Source organism: Eubalaena glacialis, chromosome 7, assembly GCF_028564815.1.
Source record: "Eubalaena glacialis isolate mEubGla1 chromosome 7, mEubGla1.1.hap2.+ XY, whole genome shotgun sequence".
Taxonomy (NCBI): Eukaryota; Metazoa; Chordata; class Mammalia; order Artiodactyla; family Balaenidae; genus Eubalaena; species Eubalaena glacialis.
The window spans coordinates 23,960,957-23,977,999 of record NC_083722.1 but is presented as its reverse complement, the minus strand read 5'-3'; the positions used below and the strand labels follow the sequence as shown (position 1 = coordinate 23,977,999).

The window sequence follows — 17,043 nt, the reverse complement described above, 5'->3', positions numbered from 1 at the left end:
GGGACATTGAAAGGCCTTATGACTCAGGATATCTTGCCAGAGAAGCCATGCAGAGATAGTGGTTGACAACCCAATGGAGTTCTGCCTTCCAGATGTCCCAACATGGCCCCAGACATGTGAGCAGAAGCCCTCTAGGACCAAGGAGCTGTCAGGTGCTGGCTGACTGGTTACCGACCAACCTCACGCACTGGCACAAGATTTGCCCAGGGGAGCCCAGCTCTAATTCCTGGCCCACAGAACTTTTAAGATACAACCAAAGTTTGTTCTGAGGTAGTTCTGTTACATCACTGAGGTAAATGGCAAATAGTTCCCTGACTGAAACCACTCTACGGATCACTTGGCACTGAACTATGACACAGGACATTGCAAACAACTGACCCATCCCCAAAATCATTTTGGAAATATTTTTTTAATCCTTTTATTCTTCTTTTTTAACAAACGGCCCCAGGGATAGGGGACCAGGGGAGGGGGGAGGAGGGGAAGCGAGGCCCCAGCCCCGCAACCCCGCCCCACCCACCCCTTTCCCCCTTATATATTTATAATCTATATACAAGCCCCGGGGGGGGTGGGGGGCAAAGGGCACTCCCTCAGCAGGGTGGGGGCAATCCAGGCTCCTTGTCCCCTCGGGACCCAGGCTCCTCTGCCCTTCGGGACGGCCCTTCTCTAGAAGGTGGCCCCGTCCGCTCCCAAGGCTTCGGCGTCCAGCGCAGGGCATCTGGTGGGGAGGCCTGGGGGACGGGTACATGTGGAAGAGTTAAGTCAAACAGGGAGGTCAGGGATGAAAGACAGGAACTCAGGTGGTGACTTTTAAATTAAGACTTGAGACCACAGGGGTTTCTCCTTCACCTGCTGGTAGAGGTCGATGCGCTGGGTGCGGAAGACTCCGCTGTAGGTGGAAGGTGGGGCCTTGAGACGGGAGTTGAGGCCAGAGAAAGACCTAAAGGAGGAATGGCATTTGAGGCAACCTTAAGACCCGCCCCTGGTCCCCAAAGAAAGTAAGTCCTTGGGGATGGATAGGCAGTCTGCATCCCCATTCCCTTCTCTTGCCTTCCAGCTGGAGGAGTACGTGATGACCCAGGTCCCCCAAGGTTGCTGTTCAGTTTTCGATAATCGTGGAACGGCTTTAGTTCTACTGGGTGCAGCTGAAGGACAAAAAATTCATGAGCATCCTGCCTCTCAACCCTTTTATCTCGAGATGCTAAATCCTTACCCCTAACTCTTGGGGTTCCCTAGCACTTCAGTTCCTGTACCTTACCTCTGCTCGCCCCAAGCTAGGGCCGAAAGGCCTGGCAGGTGAAGGCAGCACCCGAGTAGCAGGAGCAGGTGGGGGCCGCACAGCCAGGCTGGGGGGCTGCAGAGCAGGGCCCACAGGTAACAGAGAAAGGGGGGGTGGGGCAGGAGGCGGCGCTGGTGGCAAGGAGCTGAAGTTCACCACAGGCAGCTGAGAGTCCACCATGGGTAGAAGCATCTGTAACGAGAAACATGGGAGTGTGTGTTGGGGCAGGGAGGAATGTCAGAAAACCAGGGAGAGAGTCCAAACAAGTAACAAAAAAAGCTAGAAGTTGGAGGAGAACAGAACAAAGGGGAACTGGGAAGATAAAAGGTACCTGCTGGGCAGGGGCCCCTGAGGGGAGGAAGCCACTTTGGCCACCAGGTTGCAGAGGAGGAGAATAAAAATCTGAAGGGGATGGCAGATCCTGTCGCACCTGTTGGGGAACAGGGAGGAATAAGTCAACTCCCCCAAAAGCATTCTTCACCCCACCCCTAACTCCCTAAGCCCAGCACACCCCCACCTCTTCTTACCTGAAGCAAGGGTGGGTCTGGCAAAGGGCTAGGGCAGAAAGCTGGAGAGTAGAGGAAGGAAGGTGGAGGGTAGAGAACTCCTCCAGCTGGCAACTTCCCCAGTTCTGTTGCTTGCAGTGTGGAGAAATCCAGAAACTGGCCCTTGACAGCTACCCCAGAGAGCAGTGCCGAGGGTGGGGCTGGGCCTGGGGGGAGGTACAGGGGCTGTGATCTGAAAAGAAATTGGGGCAAGGGGGAGGAAAGGCATCAGGAAGCCAGAGTCATTTACTCCTTTAGTCTGAACAGTACTGTTAAGTCCACTAGCCGCCGGGTACCCTAGAAATGTTTTCCCCTTCCCTCTTCCCCTGAAACACAGTTCCATTTCCTTCTGAGATCCACAGAGATCTAGTCTTACCTGTAAGGGTGCAATGAGGGTGTCCCAGGGCGGAAACCTCCATTGTTGGGATGTAGCTGAGAGTCTATGGCTCCCCCTGAAACCTGCAGGAGAGCAAGTATGGAATAGCTCCAGTTTTCCTGGTCCAGAAAAGCTCACCCACCCCACCCACTACAGCAAAAGCAGGGAGAAATATGAAATGACAAAAAAAAAAAAAAAAGTGTTAAAAACTACAAATTGGAAAGGTTTGATATTAGGAGACTACAGGCAGAAAGGGGTCTTGGGATAGGAAGTAGGACCTACCTGAGAACTGGGAGGCCCAGGGCTGCCATAGAAGACCTCAGGGTACAAGCGTTGGCCTGAGGAGCTGGTCTCTGGGCCACAGTGCCCAGAACCCAGGTTCTTGGATTGTGGCTCAGCTGAGGCAGAAGCACTGGGGAGCAGCTCCCAGTCTCGGGCTAGGGGAATGGCCTGGGAAGGAGAAGACTTGTCAAGGGGGCTATCTGGGCAACCTGGATGCCCAAGTCACTCCCAGACCCCTTTTTCCAGAGGTCTAAGGCCTTTCCCCAAAACCTCACTCTCCCACTTACCTCAGTGACTGATACCGTTAGCTCCTTCTCTGCTTTTAAACTGTCTCCCACCACTAGGCACAAGTCCGAGTCCTGTGATCATGAGGCAGGAGAGATTGTCCCATGATTCAGACATGTGTCCTCCACATCCCACTTCTAGTCCACCCCACCCAAGACACCCAGATCTAGCCTACACAAACCTTGTCATTGGTACCAAACTGGACCGGAGGACCAGGTCGATGGGATGGCCGGAGGGAGCCAGGCTCTGGGCCCCGGTCTGTACGCTGCAATCGTTCTGTGCCAATGGGCCCAGGGGGCAGAGGCTGCTCCCGGGGCAGCTCCTAGGTAGGGCAACACAGTGAAGTAGGGTTGGGGGAAGGAAAAGGAAGCCCCAATCAGCACACACAGGCAGAGGAAAGGGGAGACAAAGGTAAGGCCAAAGTCAAAGTCCCAGAAACATTCTTATCCTTTCTTGGTCATTTACCTTTCTGTCTCCATCGTGGGGGGCAGGTGGCCGTCTCCTAGGAGGTTCAGAGGGTTCAGAGCCAGGTGGACCCTCACCAGGAACAGCATTCAGGGGGGAGGGGCCTCCAGACCGCTTGGGGGGCCCCTCTGCTGCCCCCTTGAGTCCTCCATCAGGGGAACTTCGCTGGCTGCAGGGACCTGATGACACCTGAGAATCCCCACTCAGGTCCACCCCACTGTCAGACTGACTCATCTGAGAGGAGTGGAGAAGGAGTTAGGTCAGAGTAGAAGGCACCCCAATACCTGACTGTGGTACACACACAGACAAACTACAGAAAGTAGGCAGCTACGTGATGCAACAGCCCCACACTCATCCCAGAATAGGTGGGGAAGTACGACCACTGCTCAATAAAATCCCAGCTCAGACACTCCTTCCCACCCTCACTTACCTCCGTGCCAGCCACATCCTCAAAAGGACTCAGGGATTCCATCCAAGGCTCCATGGAGCCAGGCTGGTAACTCTTCCGGCTAGTGGCTGGGAGGAGCACCAACACAACAGGAGTGAGAGAAGATGGCTCTGTGGCCCGCCTCGCTCTCTAAGCCCTCTAACCCAGTCCCTCTTTCTGCTCAGCTCAACTCACCAGTATGTATACGATTCCAGAGGTGAGGGGTCAGGGCTTCTGTTCCTGCATCTCTGGACTCTCCCTGAGGGCCTGGGCCCTCAGGTTTGGGGCCCAAGAATCCAGAGCTATGAGAAGGTGGCAAAGATTCCTAAAGGTGAGAAAGGCCAGAAGCAAAACATGAATGAGGTGGGAACTGGGGAATGTAAGCACCTGAGACAGAGTGCCCCACTTGTGGGGAAACAGGGAGATGTGGGAGATAAACAGCAAGTAACACTGAGAATTTGGGGTGAAAACACAATGACAAAAATAGGAAAAAGAGTGAAGAAAACATAAGTGAAAACCTTTGAAAGTGAGAGCAGTGAAACATCACCTCAAGCCCCATCCCTCACCTCCTGCAGCAGCTCCGGTTTTCTGGGAGGCCGCTCTCGCCGTTTGGGGGGGAAGGGATTAACCCCGGCAGAGTCCCGGGGAGTCCCGCCCACCCCCCTGACCATCGGCCCTGGCTCCTCCAAGTGGGGGTCTGGGGAAAAGGGGAAATCCGTCAGCATGTCTTGCTCTATCACTGAACCGAGCTTTTCCCTCTGTACTCCACCTCCCAACCCTTCCACCCTCAGTGCAGACACCCAGCATCAGGGCTCCCAGGCCAGATTCTTCCCCCTTCAGCACCTGGCCTTCTCTGGGGATGGAGACATTTGCACCCTCAGCCCCTCCAGCTTACCCAAATTGACGTCATTGTTGTTGGCCCTCTGAGGGTCATACCGGGTTGGGGGCCGAGGGGAGGGGCCTTGGGGGGTTTGGGGAGGCCCAGGCTTGGGCCTTGGGTGCCCCCCTGGTGCAGCTGCACTTCCTTGGCGGCTGCTGAGCTGGGCCAGAGCCTGTTGGATGCCAGCAGGGTTGCTGTGGATAACTTGGTCCAGGCGGAAGACAGCAGAACTGCTGGGAGGTGGGGGAGGCAGAGGGAGCCCTGGGGGACGCTCCTCTGGAGGACGGCTGAAGAAAACAGAGCATCCATTCCAGTATGCACAGAATTGTTACATCTTCCCTACAAGTCAAATCTCCTCTACCTCTCCACCTTCAACCAGTCCTCTGCGCTAAAATCCAGGTGTTTCTGAGCACTCCCCCCGCCCCCCCCCCCCCGACACACACACACCATGCGGCTTGTGGTATTCTCGGCTCCCCAGCCAGGGATCGAACCCAGGCTCCAAGAGTGAAAGCGCCGAGTCCTAACCACTGGACTGCCAGAAAATTCCCCATTTCTGAGCACTTCCAAGGAATTCTACTCGTAAAGGTCTATCGAGGGGAAAGCAAGGAATATGGGTGTTCCGAACGCTGTCAACTGCTTTCCAGCTACTTTACCTAAACATGGATAACCTAGCGCACCTAAGAACTTACCCTGCGCCCTCTGATCTCACACTCCACAGCACACAACCACACCTTTCCCCCAGGTTTTCTCCCCTCCCCCAACTTTTTAACCCTAAGAATAAACTTAAATCACCTGCCTGTACCCACCTTCGGTTCTTGGGAGAGGGCCAGCTCCTCTTGTCCCCTCGCCCTGGGCCAGTTCTCCCTCCAGGACCCCCGCCACCTCCTCCACTGCTGCCGCCACCACTGCCAGACTTGCTGCTTGGGCCTGGGCGCCGGTTCTGCCTTTCCATGCCTGGCCGCTGACTCGAGAAGCTCCGCTTGCTCAAATCTCTCGCTCTCTGGCTCAGCTCTCCACGGGACATGGCTGAAATGCCTGGTCCAGCTCCACCTCCACTGCCCCCAGGAGTCCCCACAGCTTTGGGGGTTAGCAGTGCTGCTGGCGGAGCCTCCTTGTCCCCCCGGCGCTCACTGGCAAAGTCACTGCTCTCTGAGGCAGTCTCCCATTCCTCATTGGCTTGGTCTGAGTTCTGGTTTGACAGATCGGGAGACTTAGCAGCTGCCCGGCGAGGTGGTGGGGGCACTGCTACCGCTGTGAGGGCCTCCTCTGGTCCAGGAGTGGAGACTGGAAGGGCAAGGGAAGAGGACTTGCCCTCGGCCCCCCTGGCAGCGTTCTCCCGTTCCTGTTTCAGTCTCCGGAAACGAGGCGGTTTGTCCTGCTGCTGAGCCCTCCCATGTCGCCTCCTTCTAGGCCGCTCTCCATCTTCCACACCCATGCCTACGTTGCTGCCTCCACTGCTGCCTCCTCGGGCCATGGGGGACAGGGGCCCTGGGATCAGCTTCTCTTTCAAAGGCTCCTTACTTGGAGGCAAAGGACCTGTTGGAGGCTTCTTTGGAGCCAGAGACTTGGTTGGGGGGCTCCAGCCTGGGCAAATGGGGGGAGGGGGCCGCCCTCCCCCTCGACCCCGGCGTGATGGCACCCCTCTGGGAGTGAAGACTCGTCCACCTCGGGCAGTGGAAAAGCGGGCTGGGGCTGGTGAAGGGGGTGCTCCTGACGGTGGGGGAGCAAGAGGAACCTGTATAAGTACTCCTTCCTTGGGTGTTGGGGCCTCCTTGTCTGAGGGGGCCAGATCACTCTCATGGGTCTCGCTGCCTGTCTCTGAACCCCGCTGCCGGCGCCGCTTGGGGATTTCTTCATACTCTGAACCCTCACTCCGTGTCTCGCTGGCAGTGCGGCCTCGGGGAGCAGGAGGATGGTTTGGTCCCCCTGCCCCACCTCCACGCCCATCATCTCCTCGGAATTCCCGGTAACTACGGAACTCTCGGCTTCGGGCTCCCCGCCCCCGCCCCCCATAGGTGCCCCGAAAACCCCTCCCTCTGGCAAAATACTCCCCTCGGCCCCGACCCCGGCAAGAGGTAGGACCCACTCTCTCATAGGAATAGTCCCTCCGAAGCCTTGGGGCAGGGGAAAGAGTCCCACTGGGTGGGGTCTCCTTGGGGCCACCTATCTTCCCCTTTGCCGTCTTCAACGGGTCTGGCTTTGGAACCTTGGGGGTTTCATCCCCCTGTTCGAGGGGCTTGGGGGGCAGATCTTCAACTTTTGCAGGCGGTGGGGGTTTCTTGATGGGCCCAGCGCGGCGGGGAGGGGCCCCTGGCTCCTCTGGAGGGATTCCACGACGACTGCTGCCTGGACGAGGGCCCCAGCGGGTCTCAGTGCGGCTCTCTCTGCGAGGTGGTGGGGGGCCTTGGCCTCCGATTCCACGGGCAGGCTTTCGACCAGCTTCTGGCCCGGTCAGCTGTGGAGTCTCCTCCTTGGGGGTTTCCTTTTTAGGTGGTGGAGCTTGTATCTTGGCTGCCTCATCATTGCCTGGGGGCCAGGGGAGTGGACGGGGCCCTGGGGGAGCTGGCTCCTCCAGAGGGAAGCGAGGGATTGGGGGCCCAGGGGCTCCATTCTCAGGAAAGCCTGGATAACTGGCCAGATAGGGTGGTGGGGGAGGTACTGGAGGGGTCTCGCTCCTGAAGAGGGAGACAGAAAAGAATAGAAATTAAGTATCTTAAGAAAAACGAACTAGATGGGGAAAGAGAACACTTTATTATGACCCAGACACTCCTTTCACGTTTACCCCTATCACTTCACCGATAACCCAAAGTACCTTTTCTCCTAGCCTAAATATTTTCACTGGAAACCCACCTATTTCTCTACTCAGACTCACCTCATCCCCTTCTCATCCTCGTCAGCAGCCTGGCGCAGTGGTGAGGTAAGTGGGCGGGGGTCAGCAGGTGTGGTGGTGAAGACATCTCCTACCCAGGCCAACTTTGGATCCACTGGTGGGGTGCCACGATCCCGTAAGAGGGGGGGTGCATGGCGCTCAAATGGCTCTGAGCTTGAGCCTCCACTGTCTGAGCGCTCCCGGGGAACTAGGCCTGAGGAAACAAAACAGTATGAGAAGAACAACCCTTTTTTATGTTACAAGCCCTCCAGCCCAAAAAGCATCTCCCCAGTTAATCTTCCATGTCAGCCCAGTCAATGTCAGCACCTCTATCTCCTGGGCCTTGCCCACACTCCTGAAACACAGTTATCCACTAAGCTTCCCTACAGATGAATCCAATTAATCCCCCCACCCAGGTAAATCCCAGTTAAAGAAGGACCACTGTTTCATTTTTGCAACAAAGAGGTATCTCAGCAGTGCTAGGCTCCCCTCTTAATTGGTGGCCCTTCATCCCCGTAGCAAGATGCTGATACCCACTTCCCAGGACTAAGGGGTCCACCACCCCCTACCTCTTCTATGGCCCCTTACCAGAGGGATGCACACCAGGAGGATAGAAGTCCAGAGGGGGCCGGCCCTGAAGGAGCCGGGGGTCCACATAAGGAGGAATCATCATCCAGCGGGGATCAAAGTTCATAGGGGGCATGGGTGGGGGCCGGCCCAGAGCACCTGGGTACAGGGCCTTGGGGGGTGGTGGCGGAGCCTGTGGAGCTGGCACAGCCCCCATGGTCACAGGCTGTGGTGGTGATGGGGGCACTGGGGCAGGTGGGGCGGAGCCCTGTTGATGCTGCTGCCACTGCTGCTGTTGCTGCTTCAAGAGCTGCTCCTGGGGAAGGACAAAAGGGGATGAGAGAGGCATCAAAGGCCCCAAACAAAAAACCGAACAAAACAAAAAACAAAAACCCGCAAATGGGACAAATACCTGGACTAGATGGAAACTAGGGTGACACAAAGGAAAGAGAACTGCTAGAGGGACCCAGAAAGTAACTCATGGATAGGATAAATGTTGAGACCAAGAAAAGCAGCCCTTAAGAGGGGAAGTAACTTAGTTTCACCTGCTGCTGCCGCTGGAAACGAGGAGGCAATGATTTCTGATACTTGGGGTAGCTCAAGCCTTGGCTGGGGGGCTGACGGGTAGGACCAACCCCATCACCCTTGGGCTCCACCTTTGGGGCTGGGGGCGTGGCAGGAGAAGGAACCTCTTCTGGTGGTTCAGGACCCTCTTTTGAGGGCAGTTGGGGTTCCACTGCATTAAAGAAAAGACACTCATCAAAGTGGTCTAGTCCCCCAACAGATATTCCATGAACACCCCCATAATTTCAGCTCTCACCTCGAGCTCCCCCACTAAGGTTAAGACCATCCCATTTAAAACCCATGAAAACTCTTCATGGTCTCTCAAAAGCCAACGATGGTGGCATTAACTTCCCATGAGATCATCAAAAGTAACAAACACTTCTTCAGCCTTGCTCCACTCTAGGCCTACGGGAAGTGGTTTTAGGTCACTACTTATTCATGCATTCAAGTAACACAACCTTTCCCCCTCGGATGTCCATACAAGCAAAAAGATCCTTTTCGCCCCTACCACTGATAGTCCAATAAACTGAAACAACTGCCTTCTATTTCCTTTACTCACATCCTTACCACCTTCACCCTCAACCCCAAGCAAATAAGAAATCTGGCACCTGGTAGTACCCATCACCATCTCCATACCTGGGCTGGCTTCGAAGCTGCCACTGCTGGTGCTACTGGTGCTGCCACCACCACTCACCACGGTGGGAGCTGGAGCCACACCTGGAGTGGGGGTGGACTGGGCAGGAGGGGCCTGTGCCGGCTCTTCCGGTTCTTTTTCAGGTGTCGGGACTGGTGCCGGTGGAGGAGCTGGAGGTGCAGGGAGTTCTTTGGGGGCTGCAGGTGGTGGAACGGGGGCAGGAGGGGCAGCAGGTGGTACAACAGGCTCCGATTTGAGCCGCTTGTCAGGTGCCCCAAACTTCTCATCGAGTCGCTTGAGTTTCTCGGCACAGGCTGCCCTGCGTTCCTCCTGCATGCGCCGTTCCTCCTCCTCTCGCCGTCGCCGGGCTCGCTCCACAGCCAGGGAGATTTCAGACGAAGACTGCTTTCGCCGCTGCCGCCAAGCCTCATCCTCATCTTCGGGTGCTGGGGGCTTGCAGGGAGGGCCCCCGCGATCCTGTCAGTGGGCAGACCCAGCAGGGCCAGAGGTATCAGTCATTATGTTTCTTAAGATCTCTTTCACAAACTGATCAACTATCTAGCTGCAGGTGCAAAAACCAGGCCTTGGGGTTGATGGCCTCTCAGGGTAGGGACAAACTCATCATCCTAGTCTTGTTTCCTCTCTTTCAGAGACCCAAACACCCAGGTCTCCTTGTTTTTCCTAACTGGCATCCCAGTTTCTCTTTTCACCCAGACTCGCCTAACACCAACGATGTTCCAAACCTTTCCAGAGATGCTCCACAGCTCTACGCTTCCTGCAGCCCATTTTCGGTCCTCCCTCCAGCTTCCTCTTATTACTACTGCTTCAATTACTCAGCTGAAACTAATCTCCCACAACTGACCCTCTCAACCCCTCATTGTAGACACTCACTGGGTAGTCCCCAGGGGGGCCCCAGTTCCCGGTGGGGCCCCGGTGAGGTGGGGGTGGGGGAGGCTTTGGGGCAGGAGGCCCCGGCTCTGTCTCTGGAGGCCGAGAGGTCTCTGCCCAGGCCGTCTTGGGAGGGGGTGGTTCGCTGCCGGGGGAGTTGCCCTTTTTGCCATCTGCTTCAGGGGGCCGTTCCTCACCAGCAGCTGACTGGGATTCCTTGCTGTGAGCAGACCAACAGTGGAATTAAAATCAGCTGCAACCCAACTCCTTTAAGAGTATATTACCATGAGAGAAACGGAGCCCCCTCCTCTCCCCAGAGGGCCCGAACTCACTGGCCCTCAGCTCCCTCCTCATCGGAGTCTCGCCCGTCTTCCTCATCGCTGAACTTGAGCTTCTCAGTGTAGTCGACCTCCTCGTGGGCCCCTGAGGAGAATAGTGAAGAGTGGTAACCCAAGCATTCTGCTCTCCAATCTCATATTTTCTAGAACACAGGAACTACGTGATGGGATGTACTACTAATGCCAACTGCCCTCCTCCCACTGACATCCAGATCCCCACCATGACTCTCATTCTCACTCCTCTTAGTTCTCTACCAGGACTTGGCTTTTCTCCACCTATCTCCCCTACCTTTCAGTATCTGCTTTTCTCCCACACAACCCGTTTTTTTTTTTTTAAGATTTTTTTTTGATGTGGACCATTTTCAAAGTCTCTATTGAATTTGTTACAATACTGCTTCTGTTTTATGTTTTGGTTTTTGGCCACAAGGCATGTGGGATCTTAGCTCCCTGACCAGGGGTCGAACCTGCACCCCCTGCATTGAAAAGTGAAGTCTTAACCACTGGACTACCAGAGAAGTCCTGTATAACCCGTTTTTTCCTCATCACATTTTGCTTTTTAAAACTAAAACACTTGGGAATTCCCTGGCAGTCCAGTGGTTAGGACTCCACACTTTCACTGCCGAGGGCCTGGGTTCAATCCCTGGTAGGGGAATTAAGATCTCATAACCTGTGCAGTGCAGCCAAAAACCAAACCAAACCAAAAACCAAAACAAACAAACAAAAAAACCCCAAACCGAAACCAAACAAAAATACTTGGTCCTTAGTATCCACTCACCTGCCCAACCATCATCATTCTCCTGGTCCAACTGATCAAATTCTTTGAGATTATCTTCTTTAAGAATGGAAGGCCGACCCACAGGTTCTACAAGGCGCATTGGCGGCCCTGAACCTCGGGGGCCTGCCACACGGGGGAAACGGCTGTGTATGAAAAAGCAAATGGGAGAAGAGATTAAAAAATGGCACGTTGTATAATCACATACAAGACTGAGCCTCCTGGCTAGAAAACCATCTCCTCCCCAATAGGCTTCCCCTGTCCCCAACCACAAACCCAGACCTAGATTACTCACCCGGGCCCATCAGGAGTGGGGTATCGGTAAGGCCCCTGGGGTCCATAGGGCGGAGGGAACGGGAGATATGGGGGATACATCTGCAAAAGGGCCCAATAGTAGCTGCTCAGAGGGACAGTCAAATAGCTTACCAGCTCCCTAAACCTATTATCCTCCCACCCTCACGATATGTCACAGGCCCCTGCTTTCCATGTGTCCCCTCCGAAGACTAAGCCCTAAATTCCTAACTCTCTAACTTCCAGCACAACCAATCCAAAACAAGATATCCAAACTCACGAAAGGCGGCATCATTCCGCGGTAGGGAGGGAACTGGGGTGGGCCTGAAGGCTGCAGCCCACCCCGGGGATCATGGCCGTGATGAAGTTTGGAGTCCGGGCCCTCCAGCTCATCAGGGCCACGCCCACCTCCGTCCCTCCAAGTTGCAGAATCTGTATTTTGGAAAAGGCAGAGAGTGAACATAGCTGAAAATGATGGGGAGAAAGATGAATAAGCTAGCACCTAACTCTGAGATGGAATAAGGTAATGTCCTGGCCAAAAGATAACCACTCATTCACTCACTAATGGCGGACACTCACTTTGGGGGCGGAGGCTTGGTCCGGGCCCAGACGACTGTTCGGCAGACTCCCTTTCCTTGGCAGCCTTGTCCTGGTCGCCAGCCGCCTGCAGGGTCGGAAATTCCTCTCGAGAGAATCGTGACAGTAGGCTTGATGCCCTTCCACCTGTTGGTGTTGAGATGCAAAAGTAGGAGACACAAGTACATTTACTGAGAACGCACCATGAAAGTGAAAGGGTCTGACAGGTAGCAGATCCAGTTCTGCCTCCAAACTCACCCCCTACATATTGCGTGTTCATTCCCCAAGAAACAAGGTCAGTTTTGGGACAACCTCCTCACCTTCAGTTAATTCTGAGACAAACTTGCTCATCTGTGTCCCATGAAACTGAATATGGGATCCAAAATTTAGCCAAAGAGGAATGAAGAGGTACAGTGCAGGACTCCTGCCTACTATGGTGCCCAAAGAGACTCCCCAAACAGCCCTGCACTCACCATCTCCATGTGCTCCATGGGTGACACTGGCCTGTGCCCAGGACTTTACCCCGCTTGGAACCGAAGGAGTGTTCTGGGGAAGCAGAGATAATAAATGGTGACGTGGATGAGAAGCTACGAGCCATTCTTGCCCCTGCCCCTTAAATAACATCCAGTTCTTCAGATACCTCGGGGGCTGCTGGGGGTCGTTTCGGTTGGTTGGAGGCAGGCGTCTGTGAAGCCGGCAGTGGCTGCGATTCCGGCGGCTGAGCGGTTGAGGCATCGGAACTGAGGGGATGGTAGGATGAGAAAGTTAGAGTCTGAGATGGCTCCGGCTCCCCTGCTTCTCCAACTGGTGGAGAACAGGAACTGAACTCAGGTCTACTCCCTACTTTTAACAAGTATTAGGGCAAAATACCATAAGCTCGTCACCCTGCATAAGCTGTCCTCTACTCTTCAAGCTTTCTTTACATCTGACAGAAAGCTAAAGATACCGTTCATTAGTCATCTAACAGGAGTCCTACAATAGGCAGGACAGGGTCTTCCCTGTTTGTCTCTGACTCTCATGTGGCCAGGCTAGACCAAGCCCCCATTCATCCCGAAGTTCAAAGTTAAAATACTCATAACTCTAAGTCCCCCAGGTCTCTGTCTACCTCTTGGGGTCGGACTGCTCCTGTTTGCTTGCCCATCCTGTTCCGTCTTTCGGCACTAGTGAGACGTTGGGGTCATTGCCTTTGTTCTCGGCTTTCAGGCTTGGAAGGTTGGCTGGGGGTGGCATACGCCGAGCAATGGCAACTTTCCCGAGACTCTGCAGGCCATGGCGAGGGGCAACTGGAGAAAAGGTGGAGAGAAAGTGAAAAATGCTTTATATAGAAGATCTGACAGCATCCTACCCTAGGTCCCATTTAGACATCCTCAATATCTTCTCTTAGAAACCAAACTTTTCCTAGAAACCTTCCCTCCCTTTGCCCTAGGCAACCTCCGAAATTCTATCAGGAAGGAAGGCTGAGATGCTTTACATTCAATACTTCTATGTGGGATGGTTGATCTTGAGCCTGCAGGGAACAAGCTGGCCCCAGACTTCTCCAAGTCCACATTTCTTTGCCTCCAATTCTTACGTGTCCAAAGACGGGAAACCACAGACACGCCTTTGTAGGAGGGTACTGGTGTTCACCCAAAGCGCAACATCCCATGGGGCCCAAGATAAAATGAGAAAGTCTCTAGTGTTCCTCTAACCTTTGGATGTATGTACCATAGTTGTTTCCCTTCGAAGAGCTCTGAAATATGTGCCCCATTCATGCCCAGCCTCCTATAATTAGGAACATCATTGCAGGACCCTCACCAGCGGGTTTCTGGATCTCTAAGGACTTGCCCTTATATGTATCAAACAGGTTGAGCGAGGAATACTTTTTTCCATCCTTCCCCTTGGCAGTCGGCCCCGAGCGATCGGACATTGCGCTGGAAGCTCATTGAGTACGTTGGGTCCTGCAGGCACCTCCCCCAAAACGTGCCGGAGCCTGTGGGCCAGATACCAAGTGTTTCAGTCTCTGCTCCATTTAGAGACTCCAACAGAAACTCAGACTCGTAGGCTCCCACTTATTCTCATCAGGGGCCCAGATATGTGGCCCTCTAGTGTCTCTTCCTCCAGCCTATTCAAACACCCCAGTTCCTTTAAGCAACCACTATCTACTTAGCTCCCCACGGAGCCCAAATGCCATGTTCCCTCTTTCCCCCAGACACCTCTTGCTAAGGAAACCCAAATAAAAATCCAGTATCTTCCTAATACAAACACTCTTCCCTTTGTACCAATCTATATAAAGTGTAGCAGCCTCTTCATTATGCCCACAAGTGATAATCTCTTTCCACCAAAATCATTTCAGAGACCTACAATAAAAAAGGGCAAGTCCAAGCTCCAGAGAAAACCAGAAAGACGCATACAGCTCCATCATGTAAGGAACAGAGCTTTAGATCCCCTACTTATTAGATACCAGCTTTCTGTGCGCCAGGTTCTATTCCCAGCCGCCTCACTCCCATCCGGGGAGGTTTGCAGGAAGGTATGCCGGAGTTTAAGGATTTTATGAGCTTGCTCAGCCAGACTGGGGGCTGGTGCCAGAGAATTCCTGAGGGAACAAATGGGGCTCTACATACTCCCAAGCTATAAAACCAAGTATTTGGGATAGCCTGTCTTTTCCTACACTTGCCCCCATCCCAGCTCCTGGAAAAATTTTTGTCTGCAGATGAAATACTGGTGGGCTCTGGTTTACCCTATGTAGATGTGAGAAAAACAAAGCATTATGGACCCACCTCAAGCATACCATGTAACCATGGGGCCAAGGCCGGAACCAACTTCATTTTCCTACCCCCAGTAAAAACACCCATCAGCAGTCATTTCTTTCCCTAATACCCCTTGCTCCCCAAGCCGGCCAAACTCTCCAACATCGGTCAGTTCCTGGGTGACAAGGCATTCGTTTATAGAGAATGGTGTAAAGGAAAGAGATGGGAGTTGGTGAGACATCCAGACAGGACCAGGATGATAATCCAAATCAAGAACTTTAAGACAGGTTAGATGAGGATTGCTTTTAAGGTGTTTAAGGAGGCCAGTCTTTGAAAATAAATTTATGAAAGAAAAGAAAAGAAAAGAATAGTGAAGAAACTAAAACTAATAAAAGAGAATTAATACGAAAGCAGGTGAGAAATAATACACGTAAGCGGGAATGGTAGGAAAAGGATGCAGACCAAAGTAAGGGAGCAACGTCAAGAGACTCCGGAGAAAGGGCGGGGTTGGGATAGAAAAGAGATGATAAGAAAGAGGAAACATGAAAAAAGCAGAGAAGAAATTGAGGAACGTAGGAAACACAGATGCGGGATAAAAGCAGGGCTCCAGAGTGGGAGTGACTCGACGCGAAGTGGGGCGTCAAGAAGGGGGAACCTTAGCGCTGGATGATAGGAGGGGTCCACTATGGAGGAAGGGAGACTCTAGGAGAAGAGGACAGTCAGGCGCGGCCCACCCTAGAGCAGCGGCAGGGTAAGGGGACCACAAATACGGGTGAAAGGCCAGGAGCGCAACGGGGGAGGGGGGGAGTTACGGCCCAAGAATAGGGGGTCGCCCCATGAAACCATAAGGTGAGTGGGTAAGTGCAGGCCATAGACTCAGAGATAGGGCTGGAAGCGCGGGTCCCAGGGTGGGAGTATCGGAGGGGGAGGGGCAGGCAGGGCCCGGCAGCAGGAGGACAAAATGGCGGCGGCTAATGGCAGCTTCTCCTCACCCCGGCCCGCCACCGCCGCCGCTGCCGCTGCCACCACTGCTCCCGCGCCGGAAAAGGGCGTTAGCATTCGGCTCGCCCAGACTCACCTGGCCGGGTGCGCAGGGGTCCGGGACCGGGGCCTAGGGGCTCCCCGGGGTGGGATGGCGGTGGGGCGGGGACGGATGGCGACGGATGGCGCCGGGTTCGGCTCCTCCCGTCTCCCTCGCTCACTCCGCGGCTGGGCCCCGACTAACGGCCCATCCGGGCAACCGCCACCCCCGGGAGCGCCCCCCCCCGCCACCTCCCTCCGCGCCTAGACACGCCCCTTAATTTGCATAAAGGGCGGGGCGCTTTCTACCCTATCCCTCTTTACTTCCAGGGCTATCCTTATCAAAAAAAAGCAGAGCGTGCGAAGCTGACATAGGTTATTTGCATAAAGAGGAGGGACTTACAGGCGCTAGGACGCCGGTTGGCTGAAGTGGAAGGCCCCCGGCGTCGGCCGTTGAGACGTGTAGAGGGGGCGGGAATGCGGAGCCGGTCGGCCGGGCGGTTGGGGCGCAGAATTTGCACGACAAATAGGGGGAGAAAGAGACGGAGCGTGCGTCGTGCGTTTGTGGAGAGATGGGAACGGAGAGACGTAGGGACGCCGAAAGTGGAAGGAAACGATGCTAGGCCCGTGGCGCTTTCGGCGAAGGAGACGGAGCTAGAAGACGGGGCGGAAGGGTTTCTTTGCCGGAGGGCGGAGCTTACGTAACCAGGGAAGAGTCCCAACTCACGCTTCTCTTCGCGAGAGGTGAAAGCACCAGGGGGGCGGGCCTTCATTTATTAAATCACGTCATGCAAATAAGGTGGATTGACGGGCCAATCCAAGGGGCCAGGGGCGTGCATCACACAGCATAGGCCTTCTGTGGGTAGTTCTACTTATTTGCATAATACATGCAAATAATTTGAACAAAGATACGCTACGAATAACCTATTCATCAAAATAGTGGTAACCAATGACTAAGACGGGCATTTAATTTTATAATCTACAATTTTCATGAATATATTTGTATATCTGCTATTATTAGCAGTTTGCATTCGCTTCACAACGAGTTTAATTCTACGAAATGCAGTACCATTTCCTTCCTTTGTCTCCTATTACTCTATTACTCTGCTCCTACTACCCGTTCAGCAAATCATGCAACAGCTATGTTTTTTTAACCATTAAAAATATATAAAATAGATTTTTATTAGAGCGGTTTTAAGTTTACGGGATAATTGAGCAGAAAGTACAGAGAATGCTCGTATACTCCTTCCCCTGCCTCAGTT

The 17,043-nt window shown here is 54.0% G+C and overlaps 1 protein-coding gene and 1 non-coding gene across 5 annotated transcripts; both read right to left on the bottom strand.

The window, feature by feature from the left end:
- Positions 1-390: 390 nt before the first annotated feature.
- PRRC2A (proline rich coiled-coil 2A) lies at positions 391-16,474 on the bottom strand. 4 transcript variants are annotated; one of them, XM_061195974.1, is made up of 31 exons: positions 16,185-16,474; positions 13,830-14,004; positions 13,141-13,318; positions 12,676-12,775; positions 12,509-12,581; positions 12,039-12,182; positions 11,740-11,891; positions 11,464-11,543; positions 11,172-11,314; positions 10,391-10,481; positions 10,062-10,278; positions 9,173-9,647; positions 8,518-8,708; positions 7,994-8,288; positions 7,409-7,619; positions 5,343-7,211; positions 4,552-4,823; positions 4,223-4,353; positions 3,852-3,981; positions 3,660-3,745; positions 3,230-3,463; positions 2,946-3,086; positions 2,767-2,838; positions 2,480-2,647; positions 2,198-2,280; positions 1,804-2,014; positions 1,608-1,706; positions 1,256-1,468; positions 1,048-1,142; positions 847-937; positions 391-728 (listed from the first exon to the last, which is right to left on the bottom strand). In XM_061195974.1, the coding sequence occupies exons 2-31, from the start codon at positions 13,939-13,941 to the stop codon at positions 588-590; spliced, it is 6,498 nt and encodes a 2,165-aa protein (XP_061051957.1). In that variant the 5' UTR covers positions 13,942-14,004; positions 16,185-16,474; the 3' UTR covers positions 391-587. The 4 variants fall into 4 exon arrangements, with proteins under 4 accessions (XP_061051957.1, XP_061051956.1, XP_061051958.1 ...); XM_061195973.1 differs by lacking the exon at positions 16,185-16,474 and adding an exon at positions 15,840-16,010; XM_061195975.1 differs by lacking the exons at positions 13,830-14,004; positions 16,185-16,474 and adding an exon at positions 13,724-13,804.
- On the bottom strand, positions 13,518-13,648 carry LOC133095825 (small nucleolar RNA SNORA38). Its single transcript, XR_009701686.1, has one exon. It is a non-coding gene; the product is annotated as a small nucleolar RNA SNORA38 (small nucleolar RNA).
- Positions 16,475-17,043: the final 569 nt, after the last annotated feature.

Coding starts and splice junctions, on each gene's coding strand:
- PRRC2A (XM_061195974.1), bottom strand. CDS start 13,941: ATGTCCGATCGCTCGGGGCCGACTGCCAAGGGGAAGGATGGAAAAAAG. Junction 12,776..13,140: donor GAGCAGTCCGACCCCAAGAG/GTAGACAGAGAC, acceptor CCATCCCCTCAG/TTCCGATGCCTCAACCGCTC. Junction 3,464..3,659: donor AGGATGTGGCTGGCACGGAG/GTAAGTGAGGGT, acceptor CACTCCTCTCAG/ATGAGTCAGTCTGACAGTGG.